Raw genomic sequence first — 12,783 nt, forward strand, 5'->3', positions numbered from 1 at the left:
TTAAGTGACTTGCCCAGGGTCACACAATTAGGAAGAGTACAGATTTGAACTCAGGACCTCCTGACTCCAGAGCTGGTGCTTTATAAAGTACAGCATCTAGCTGCCCCTCCAACATATATATATATATTTAGAAGGCTATAAAAGTCTTCTAAATTCAGCTATAAATAAGGGGGCAAGGGGAAAGGGTGGGGGGAGAGGATAAAGGAGGGAACTTTGGAGGAATGGGGTAGATTAAGTAATAAGCAAGGTAGCAGGTAGAAGTAAAGCAGAGGAGTCAGAAGGTATTTAAAATAAGATCCAAACATAATGATAAAGATCAGGAGTTGAATTTATTAGGTTTTTTTTAAAGCAGGGGTAGTAATTATGATCTCAGCACATTTGATCAAAAGAGAAAACTAGGGAAACTATATATTATATATATATACTATATATTAGTCATATTAATACTGAACTACTGAAATACTGAATTAATACTGAAATAACTAGACAATATAAGGTTGGAATACTGCCATGGTACATGAAATGATGAACTGGTGGATTTAGAAAAATATGGAAAGACATGGACTTAGGAAGGATGATGTTATGCATCTTTAAAAGAAACAGAGGATAAACAAGCATGGTACAGGCTTACAGAGATGTATATGAATGCATATATGTATATATGTACATACACACACATATATAAATAGATCCATACTTAATTGTAGCCTTCTGTGGGGAGAGAGTGGGGAGGAACAGGGGGAGAAATAAAGCCAAAAATGCACAGCAGAGAACAAAAAAATAGCCTAGAAAAAAAAAAGATGGAGAGCTCTGAAAACAATATGTAGTATTTATGAGATAGGCTTTCTTGAAATGGAAATTATTGTTTTATATTTTGAATCCTCTCATCTTCTGGTGTGCACAAGGCAATTTTTTCTCTTTTGTATTAAAGTTTTAAATACATTTTTAAAAATAAAAAAATTAATCCTAAAAATAAAAAAAAATCAAAGCCAAAATCTGAGATATGACAGTTAAATCTAAGTAGACAAAACGTATCTCTTTATATTTTCATATATATATATATATAATATATATATTTCATAGTTGTTGTGACAAATATATATCACAAAAGAAAAGGAAAATAAAGAAAAGAAGAAAAGAGAAGAGGAATAGAAATACAATTAAAAACTTTTCAAGAAGACCTAGAGAAAAAACCCAGAAGGGTTAATTATTTAGAATACTTTTTAATTCTGCTTATCTAATTGTTACTTCAGTGCATTCAACAAAGGATTAAAAATAAATTAGGAACCATTTTATTTAAGTGGAATGAGATGGGAAAAAAAAGGAAGGGACAATAGCAAAAAAATTACAAGACATAAACATAATAAGAAAGACAATATAAGTATTTAGAGATCTGGCTTTGTAATCTGAAAAATTTGACACATCGAGTTGCCTTCTGTCAATTCACAGAACCACTCAATACTCTCAGGGAACTCTCTAAGACTTTAACTGGCAGATAATGTACCAATCTGCACTGATAGTAGATGCTTTTTCCTGGAAGCCCTTGGCTCAGTGAAATTACAGTTTAAAAAATTAGCAAGAAAATAAAAGCTAAAGCTTATAGAAATAGAATAGGGTGATCTCGCAACAAAATTCCTATCTTTAACAAAGGATGTTGGGATTTAGTACAAATTAAAGAGTAACATAAAACAAAGGAATTTAGTTTATTTTTTGCTAAGTAAGAATTAAAATTAGTAAAATAATGAAAAATTAATTTCTTCCTGACAGAATGAATAATATAAATCATTTATGAGCTAAGTCAAATTTAATAATTATAATGTTGAATATAAATGAACTAAATTTCCCTATAAAAAGGTAAAGTTATAGAGTGGATTAAAAAAAAACAATTCAATAATGTTACCCTTAGAAAATTTTTCTAATGTCACATACTTAGTTCTGTATGCATACAGAGATTTTAAGAAAAAGTAAAAACAAGAAAAGTAAATTTGTTAGCTCAAGAAAATTTTGAGCTGCAGCAAGGATGCTATGATTAAATTAGAAATTTTTAAGATAAACAATGATACTTAGTGCTTAAAGGGTCCATTGATGAGACTTAAAGAATCTTGAATAGATATACCAAATAATGTAGTTCTTAAACTGACAAAACTAAGAATTTCCCAGTAATAAATACATAGAAAGTAAATAGGATATTTCCATATTCTACTAACATAATGCAAACAAAAAGATAAAGCAAAATTACAGCTTGAATAGAATATTGAAACTGATTTTGAGAGACGTGGGAAAAGCTGCATGGAATAAACACACAATAAATATATTTTTCAAATACAAATAAAGCATTCGCAAAACTAATCAAGATCTAGATTATAAAAAAGTTATGGTTAGATATATTTAAGTGTATAAATTTAAATATAGTTATACTTAAATATTACCAAATACTTGGGTTTTGGGGAGAACCTTCCTTCTTTCAAATTTCTACTGATGATATCACTATTCTTCTAGTTATTTAAGTTCATAACCTTGGCAATTTCCTTAACACCTTTCTTTCCTTTTAAACCCAAAAATCTCCCAAACGTAAGAATTCCAATGAGTACTTAAATACTTCTTGCTTATAAGAGCTTTCTAAAGGTGTGAACACAAGCATTATTGTCTATCAGTATTAGCAATTTATCACCTTGTAAGGATTCTCTCTAAGGTGTGAAACAATAATTCCAATGAGTTAACACTAGGATTCTGACATCTCCCTTGAGTTTTCACCTTGTTTCAAGTTGGGTTGACCCTAGGATTCCAACACCCTTTAACCCTTATAACCAGTCAGCTAAGTCTTATTGATCCTAACTCTACAATACCTTTCATATCTAAAAAGAAAAACTAGCATTAACATAGTTGTCTTATACAGTGTTTTGCAAAATGCTATACATATGTTTTCAATCTGTTCCCTGCTCTCTACTAACATAGATGCTACCCTAATTCAAGCCACAGATTATTCTAATAAACTCCCAAATGGTCCGTATGCTTTTAGTCTCTCCCCTCTTAAACCTTTTATTCAGTTGCTAAAATGATATTTCTAAAATACATATTTGACCATGTTACTTTTCTCTTGCTTTTCCCATATGTCCCTTTCAAGAAATTTTCAATGGTATCCTTCTGCTTCTAAGATAAAATCCTAACTTCTCAGCCTTAAATAGAAAACCCATCACAATCTGAGGACTATCTATCTATCTATCTAGTCTGAGCTCAAATAAGTAAGTGTCCCTCCCACAGCTCTACTCAAGTCAGTCTGGTCTGTTGCCCCTACTTTTTCCTTCTTATCCTTAGGCCTGTGCAGAAATCCTGCCACCTGCATTTCAAATTCTCCCCTCTTCTGATTCAGACAGTTTGTTCTATTTTGTTTTTTTTACATTTATTTTAATATATTTATATATTTTTGGTTTGATTCCCTTAATCTCTCCACCCCCATTCCACTGTCTGGAATGCTCCTCCTCCTCTGTTCCTCAAAGCATGCTTAGTTTGTCCCCAGATGATGCCTGCCATATAAGCTTTTTCTTATCCCCTTATTATTAGCATGCTCTCCCTCTCTTGGCATTACTTAGTAATTGCTTTGCATATACCTTGCCTTTACAGGTGTACATACTATATCCTTCTATATACAAGCTCCTAAAGATAAAACCACTATGACTAATAGAAATAAAATCTAAGAAAGTTTTTCTTTTGTACTTTATATCACCTGCAAAAAATACTTATTTTTTTTTGCTTAATTAAGGTTTAGTGAACCTTATTTTAGTGAAATGAATTGAATAAATCTAAGATTACATGACCCTATCACTATAGATTAGATGTTCCATAATAGACAATAACTATACTTAACTTAAAAAGGATGTTTAGATAAAAGATAAAAAAGAGAAAAGAGAAAAGGAGATACTTAGGTAAAGAATTCTTAGAGAACAAGTTTTATATAGTATGTCTGAATGAAAAGTATCATTTAATTGGGAAATCCACATTCAATGTACTATAGTTTTGACAAACATTTCAAATGCTCTATATTTGGTGCTTCTAATATAGATGAATTCTTACCTTTAAGAAAAAAGGCATAAAGGAGAGTTTAATTCCACGGGCCAAAGCTATGGGTTTTAATTCTTCTCGTAGCTTAACCAATTGAGTAAGGTCAACCTCATCACAATAACCAAAATGAGGAATCTTCAGGGCCACAGTCATAGTCTTAACCATAGTTTTCTCAAAGCCTGGAGAAATTTAAATAATCATTTATTAGAAACTTACTCCATCAAAACATTACATTTTTATAATGCTAATTTCCAATTCAAAAATGAAAATTTTTTTTCTTATGACATCTATCTACATTACAAAATCTGGGAATCACTGATTTTGGACAACTAAAGGAAACTTGTCCAAAGGCACATGTCACTGTTTAAAGTGCTTTCTGAGGATAAAATATTCAATAGTTCAAGATGAGAATTTAAACAGATAAGCCTCTTTTTACTTTTGTCAAATGATGACTGTCATTTACAATGTTCATAGTCCCTAGATGTTTTGTATGAATCTGTCAATAAATATGCCACCATTCTGAAAACTTGAACTCAAATAAAAAGCTGAAATCTTGTATGTCTTCAAATAAAATCATAAATAATACAGCTTAAATTTTAAATAAACTTGCTTCAACATTACTCATTAGAAGTTATAAAAATTTTACTTATTTAACTAATAATTACTTAGATGAAACTTACAAAAAATGGAAATCACAATCAAATTGCAGCTTGATAAACTAATCCTCTAACTACCTAATCATCTAATATCATAAAGTCCCAAAAACTTGAAGAAAAAACAAAATATAACTACAAAAGAACAAAGAAAAGTGGATAGTCTCATCTACTGTTGTTAACTACTTGTTCTCTTTTTTTAAGAGACTATGAAATCTTCTGCAGAGACTTCTACAGAATGTATTTTTTTCACAATTGTAAAAGTACTTGGTTACTTGCTCTCATCCATTTCCCTTGAATGGGATTATTATAATAAATCCTGCCACCTGCATTTCAAATTCTCCCCTCTTCTGATTCAGACAGTTTGTTCTATTTTGTTTTTTTTACATTTATTTTAATATATTTATATATTTTTGGTTTGATTCCCTTTCTTTATCTATGCCTCCCCCTATCCTGTATAATGATTTACTCATCTATTCTAAATTTCTGCATAATGCTAATGATTGGCCATGTACTCTAAGAAGACTTTAAAGGTTATCAAAACCAAATTTGTACCCAAGAAAGCTAAAGCTAACTCAGAGCAGTTTTCCTTAGAATACTAATAAATTTCTTACCTTAAGTTTGGCCTCCTATCCATGACCCCCAGTTATCAGACTCCCACTAATAGATACACATCCCCCAAAAGGTTCCATTCTTCTTGGATGAGAGGATTCCTCAACAAAATTAATTCATTATAAGTCTGCCAATGTCATATTTGACCAAACCTTTTGAAGAAATTCCCCCAAAAGTTATTTTACTGATACATTATATTAATGACTTTACCTGTTATGGGCTCTGTTCTGTCTTTGCCTGTAAATGCTTTAGGTTTTAACACTGGTACAGGTACAGGCTGAACTGTTTCAGTTTTTTGTAAAGGTGGCATGATTTCAGATTTTGGTGATGGCGGTAAAATAGCTCCTGTCTGCTTTGCCAAATAATTGAGAATATCTTCTTTAAGGATTCTACCATCTTTTCCTGTTCCAACAACTTCACTCAGTTTTATCTAAAAAGTAATGTGTAACAAAAATAAAATTTCTTTAAGTTAATAAATCCATTCTCAACAGAACAAAGCTAAATATCTTCATTATATTAAAAAACTGAAGGATTAAAGTTACATTTCATACTTCAATAGAAGATATTGCTTTTTTACTATTATAGTTTATATGCTAAGTAAATTGCTAAAGCTGAACTTAAGTGATTTAAGCTTTTAGCCATTCTTAGATCTGCTATTCTCATATTTCTGTTATGAAAAAAGATAACAAAAATAAATGAAATAAATACCAACAAATTTTAATCAATTTGTTGATTAAATAAAAGTATAACAATGAAAAGAACCACCATATCAAAGCTCTCAAATATCTTCTCATTTTTTTTTGCTAGAAGAGTATAAAAATTATCAAAAATCATCTTATTAGAGGCACATTTGGCATCTGAATATCTTAACCATTGGGTTAAGTATTGCTTGATTCAATTGAGCATGTTTACTCTGGAGGAAAAAAAGAAACAGCCAATGATAAGTTTTCAAAGGCTGTCTTGTGGAAGAAAGCTAAGATTTATTCTACTTCACTCCTGAAGTGAGAACTAGGACAAGTGGGCAGAAGTGGCAAATACTCTGCCTTATTCAGAACACATACTTAGTTCTGCATGCCATATTTTAGGAAGGAAGCTTGTAAGTTTACTTCCCAAGGAACCCATTCAGAGGACGGCAACTCCTAGGGATCACAAAGGTTGAAGGAAGTAGGGAATTTTTGCCTATAACCATTGTCTTCGAGTTTTTGAAAAGCTACCAAATGAAAAGTGGATTAAGACTTGTTCTATTTGGCTCCTGGAAGAACTAGAATCAGTGAATAGGCGGAAGCTCCTGGGAGCCAAATTTTAACTTGATAGAAAAATTTTTTCTTTAAACTTTCAGTTTTTAAATTTGGAATTCTAAATTCTCTCCTTTCCTCCAGTTCCTCTTCTACTCATTAGGAAGTCAGGCAAAGCATAATTCCACATTAGCCATGTTGCAAAAAAGCAAGAAAATAAAGAAAAAAATGTTTCAATTTTTATTCAGAGGTTATCAGCTTTCTCTCTGGAAGTGGATAACATTTTTCATGATTAGTCTTTTGGAACTGCCATGGATAGCTGTATTGATCAAAGTAGCTAAATTTTTCAGAGTTGGTTACTGTTATCATACTTCTATTACTGAGTACAATGTTGTCTTGATTGTATTCACTTTACATCATATAATTTCGTTCTTAAAAATAAAAAATGTCCCAGGGTAGAATAGGTAGCCACAAGAGTGATTAGATTAAGCAGAGACTAGATGATGACTTGTTGAGAATATTAAAGAAGGATGTCTTTAGATTCAGGTTGGACATCCAACACTGAGACTCTATAATCTTAAATTACAAGGAAAAAGGTTTTGGCCCTTATTGATTTAAGAAGAAAGTTACTAACAAGATCTATTTGAAAATAAAATGGACTTTTTCCGTTGTGAATTCACTGTCACATGTAGTTTGTGATTTCATACAGTACTTAGCTCCTTTTCATCAGATATATTTTAACAGAGGCTGAATGTTAGGGATGTTGTGCAACAAATTAATTTATTGGGTGAGGGACTGTAATAGATCACAGGAGCTGAAAAGGGCCTTAGAAATCATCTAATCCAAGCCCCTGATTTTAGAATTGTTTTAATTTATATTTCATAAATCTAGACCATTTTTATGTGACTATAAGTTTTGATTGCTGTCTGAAAACTGTCCATATCCTTTGATTGTTGATTATCTGGTAATTGCTTCTGTTTACTAAATTTTTGAGAAAGAGGCTTTTATCAAGAAACTTGTAAATTTTTTTTCCCAAAGATGTGATTAGTATGTATTTCCTTCTCTTCTATTTCCCCCCACTTATCCTACTCTCTCCTTTCATGATGCTTATCCTCAAAAGTGTTTTGCATCTGACTACTGCCTCCCCTTTTACTAGCCACCTGCCCCTTCTTTGAAAGTCAAATGTTCTATTCAGTTCTAGTAGTTTCTTCAGAAATGTTTTTAAATGTTCTATTTCACTGGATACTGATCCCTCCCCACCAAGGATTATACTTGATTTTGCTGGGGAAGTGATTTTTAGTCATAATTCTAGTTCCTTTGCCCTCTAGAATATCATATTCCAAGATCTCTGAATCTTAACTAAATCTTGTGTTATTCTGATTATGGCTCCATGACATTTGAATTGTTTCTTTCTAGATTCTTTCTTGCAATATTTTCCCTTGATCCAAGAGCTCTAGGATTTAGCCATTACATTCCTGAGAGTTTTCATGTTGAAATCTCTTTCAGGAAGTAATAAATTTCTATTTTACTGTCTGGTTCTAGAATATTAGGCTGATTTTTCTTGAAAGATGGCATTTAGGCCCATTCAGGTCCTGAATGGTTTTTTATGGCTTGAAAGGCATGAAGACTTTCAGGATGTCCAATAATTCTTAAAATATTTCTCCTTTAAGGATCATTTGTTTTTTCAATGAGATATTTCATATTTTCTTCTACTTTTTCATTCCTCTGATTTTATTAAGTCATTAGCTTCCTTTTGCCCAATTCTAATTTCTAAGAAATATTTTCCTCAGTGTTTTTGTACCTTCTTTGCCATTTGATCTATTGTTTTTCAGTTCTTGTTTCCTTCAGTATTTTTTGTACCTCCTTTATCAAGCTGTTGACTTTTTCCCCCAATATTTCCTTGCCCTCATTTCTTTGCCCAATTTTTCCTCTTATTTGATTTTTAAAAGCCTTTTCTGAAGGAATTCTTTTTGAACTTAAGATTAAATCATGTTTTTTGTTGAGGCTTTGGATGTGGCAATTTGGACTTTGCTGTCTTCTCAGTTTGTGCTTTGATCTTCCCTGTCACTGCAGTAATTTACTATGGATGTATTCTTTTATTGCTATTGTTGTTTGCTCATTTTTCCAAACTATTTCCTGACTTTTAACATGATGCTGTGGGCTCTGTTCCTGGGATGGAGTGGGCACTGTCCCAAGCTTTGGATTTTTTTGTGCAGCTGTTTTTGGAGCTAGTTGTGGAAAGTCTGAATGTTTTCAGTTTTTCCAAGGGGGTAGGTATGGGTTATGATCTAAGGAGAGATTTATTTACTACTCTCTTGATCTGTGCTCTGATGTTTGAGTGACCACAAACATTCTTTTCCACTCTGAAACTGAGACCAAGGTCCCTGTCCTTCCTCTGCATTTTCAAATTCTGCTGTGCTATTGCTCACTCTGAAACTGGGACCCAGATCTACATATGGGCAATGCAGAGGAGTCTGCACTCAATGCCAGCAAAGGTACACCTATAATCTCATTCTGACCTGTTGTCTAGCCCTCTTAACTGTGTGTAAGTTTAAAGTCCTGGAACCCTCTATGCTGCTGGTACTGCTGATTCAGTCATCCCCACAGACTGCTACTGGTTTGCAGGAGCATGGCCTACACTAGATTGTGTTCCACTTTTATCATGGTACAACATACTTTTCCTGTTGACCTTCTACATTATCTTGATCTGGAGTTTTACCCTGTCCTTTAGTGGTTCTCCTGCTCCAGAATTTGTTTTGAGATATTATTTAAAGTTGTTTAGAGGGGAATTTGGGAGAACTCAAATAAGTCCCTGCCTTTTCTCTGCCACGTTGGCTTTGCCCCACCTCACAGAAATGTTTTTCAAAGACTAGGTTATCCTTTGAAAGAAAAACATTAATAATTAATTTGGAGGGATTCTTTCACAATTTTCAAGATTTCATGAAAAATGACAAATCATTTTGTTCAATAACCCCAATCATTAATATCAAGCTAGGTACAAAATAGGGAGTTTTTTGCTCACCAAAGGTGTTTACCATTATATCACGAAAGAAAGTGTTCAAGTGGTAGAAGTATTCCCAATACTTTATGAAATCCCCTATTGATTCCTCTCTGCAGATGATATTGTGTGGTTTAAAACAAGTCCCTAAATATTGTAGAGCCTCTTAAAGAAGCTCATATAATGGATAACAAATCAGAGATCTAAAAAGATATCAACAGATAAGCACAGGACTTGAATCTGTTAAAAAAAAATACAACTTCACGAGTATAAGATGAGAGATATGGCTAGACAACAGCTCTGAAAAAGATGAAAAAGGGATTTTAATGTGCTACAAACTCCATATGAGTCAACAGTATATAACAGCCAAAACTATTATTAATATTGTCTAATAAAACTATTGTTATTACTGTTATTACATGCTGCATTTAGAGGTATAGAAAAGTATGTCTAAGAAAATGAATGGCTTATATCCTGCAACAGACCATATTTGAAGTATTATGTTCAGCTCTAGGCACCACATTTTGGTAAGACATTAATAAGCTTGAAGGGACCATGAAAGGAGCATCCAAATAGACTGTTGTGTGGAATAGAAAGTAGAAATGTTCTGTCTGATCCTAGAGGGCAGCAATGTATAGAAGCTATTTCAGAGTGGAATGGATAATTTGAGAAAACAAGGGACAATTCCTTCATTAGAGGTCTTCAAACAAAAGCTGGATGGCCAGTCAGTCAGTTAACAAAACATTTATTAAGCACTTACTATGTGCCAGGCACTGCGTTAAGTACTGAAGATATATATAGTCTTCATAGTCTGCTCTCAAGGAGCTCACATTCTAATAGAAGAGACAACATGCAAACAACTTTAGGCAACTGATACACTATAAAGAGGATTCTTTTTCAATTATAGGTTGAATATTAAATAGAGTCTCTAAAGTTTTTGTCAACTTTGAAAAGAAAAATTAAATGGATGAAGAATTCCTATTGTCTAAACTATCATATGTAGTTGGATCAAAAGCCTAGTGACAAATTGATAGATGGGTCCATTTACACATAGATCTTGGACAGATGCTACAGATGAAAAATTAAATGGACCCCAAATTAAGTAAGTAGTAAAAGTAGTCTGGATTGCTCTTAGAAAATTGTTCAGTACCTCCTTTTGATACCTCAAACTACTCTTTGAAATAACATAAATACATGGCACTTAAAAAAAAAAAGAAAGAATACATGCAGAAAAATTAGTGGGACAACCTACATTGTTTTCCATGGCAAGGCGGCGAACTGCAGGAGTTGCTAGTGTTTTGTGGCCCTTTATCTCCTGGTGGGTATGTTCATCATGAAACACTGCAGGTGTTTCAACCACATCTTCTTCTGAATCTGAAATAAGGTAGAAGACTGCACCAATTAAAAATATTAAATGAAAACCAATTTTAGTTTCTTTAAGATCTTAAATACAAATTCATATTTTTCTGTGAAAATAAAAAATGCATGAATGTAAGATTGGGTATTAGTAACAGCAAAACATTATTACCTTCATAAATTAAGCATTCAGTACTATTAATACTCAAAAAGAAAGTACTTCATAGTACTGATAGAGGATTCTGATGGAGTTGCCAGATAGAGGAAAATTATACATGTATTTATATAAACTTAAAATAGCAGTTACAGGTGGCAAGGAGAAGCAATTTATCTTCCCAAAACTGATAATGCATGTTGCACATAAAAGCATTTTCCAATATATTTTTCTAACTCTAAAACTTAACATAATATGAAATGAGAGCTATGAATGATGCGGCTAGACATATAGAAACAATATTCTGAAAGTCAGCTCATCCTTATTGTCACAAATAACTTGTGGTTATTTCTAATAATTAGGAAGTTTTTCCTTACCTCAAACCTAAAACTATCTAGCCCATGCAACTTCAACTTATTTCTCTTAGTTGTTTTCTGAGGACAAGCTGAACAAGTTTGTTACCAATAGCCCTTGAAATATTTGAAGAGAACAAGTTCTTTCCTACAAGCTAAATATTCCTGGTACTCCCCAACTAATTTTCATATAGCGTGAACTTAAGAGTTCCCACCATCATGGTTGCCCTCACATGGATACATTTCAAGTTTCAATGTCCTTCCTAAAATATGATATACAGAATAGAATATTTTAGATATGGTTTCATCAAGGCAAAATATAGCAGAATTACTACCCATATAGTGTATATTTTGTATTACCTATATCATGTATATTTATGTAACCAGAGACTGAATTAGGATTTTTTTTTGCTGCAATAATAGTACATTGATGATTCTTTTTTCTAATTTCAATAGTATTTTATTTTTCCAAATACATGTAAAGATCGTTTTCAACATTCATTTTTGTAAGATTTTACATTCCAAATTTTTCTCCCTCTTTCTTACTTCCCCCCTCCCCAAGACAGCAAGCAGTAAGATATAATTCTTTTAAACATATTTTGGTATTTTTCATGTTGTACAAGAAAAATGAGATCAAAAGGGAAAAAGTCATGAGGAACAAATAAAAAGGTGAAAATACTATGCTTTGATCCACATTCAATCTCTATAGCTCTCACTCTGGATGAGGATGACATTTTCCATCTCAAGTCTATTTAAAAACTACCATGTATTGATGGTTCTTGATAATGGATGATTCTTATTGAGCTTGGAATCCACTAAATGCTTCCAGATCTTCAGGTGTCTTGAAATGATTAAAGGCAGGTAGGTACCTGCTCACTGACTATCTACTTACTCATCTTAAGTATTAACCTTTAAAAAAATTTTTGTTATTATTGTCTTGTTATTTACAAAATATATGCATGGAAAATTTTTTTCAACATTGACCCTTGCAAAACCCTTCTATTCCAAATTTTCCCCTCCTTCCTCCCACCCCCTTCCCCTAGATGGCAGGTAGTGCAATACATGTTAAATATGTCAAATTATATGTTAAATCCAATATATGTATATATATCTATACAGTTATCTTGCTGCACAAGAAAAATCAGATCTAGAAAGAAAAAAAAACCCTGAGAAGGAAAACAAAAATGCAAGCAAACAATAACAGAAAGAGTGAAAATGCTATGTTGTAGTCCACACTCAGTTCCTATAGTCCTCTCTCTGGGTATAGATGACTCTCTTTATTATTGGACAATTGAAACTGGTTTGAATCATCTCATTATTGAAGAAAACCATGTCTATCAGAATCGATCATTGTATAATCTTG

The 12,783-nt window shown here is 32.4% G+C and overlaps 1 protein-coding gene across 3 annotated transcripts in view; it reads right to left on the reverse strand.

Moving 5' to 3' along the window:
- DBT (dihydrolipoamide branched chain transacylase E2) overlaps positions 1 to 12,783 on the reverse strand; it is a 53,835-nt gene that overhangs the window by 11,540 nt on the left and 29,512 nt on the right. For all 3 annotated transcript variants that reach the window (XM_031967149.1, XM_031967150.1, XM_031967151.1), the window contains 3 exons: positions 10,810 to 10,931; positions 5,535 to 5,754; positions 4,072 to 4,238 (listed from right to left, as the gene is read on the reverse strand). In XM_031967149.1, the coding sequence (XP_031823009.1) occupies positions 4,072 to 4,238; positions 5,535 to 5,754; positions 10,810 to 10,931 (509 nt within the window). The remainder of the gene's footprint in view (positions 1 to 4,071; positions 4,239 to 5,534; positions 5,755 to 10,809; positions 10,932 to 12,783) is intronic.

The sequence above is a fragment of the Sarcophilus harrisii genome, chromosome 4 (assembly GCF_902635505.1).
Source record: "Sarcophilus harrisii chromosome 4, mSarHar1.11, whole genome shotgun sequence".
Taxonomy (NCBI): Eukaryota; Metazoa; Chordata; class Mammalia; order Dasyuromorphia; family Dasyuridae; genus Sarcophilus; species Sarcophilus harrisii.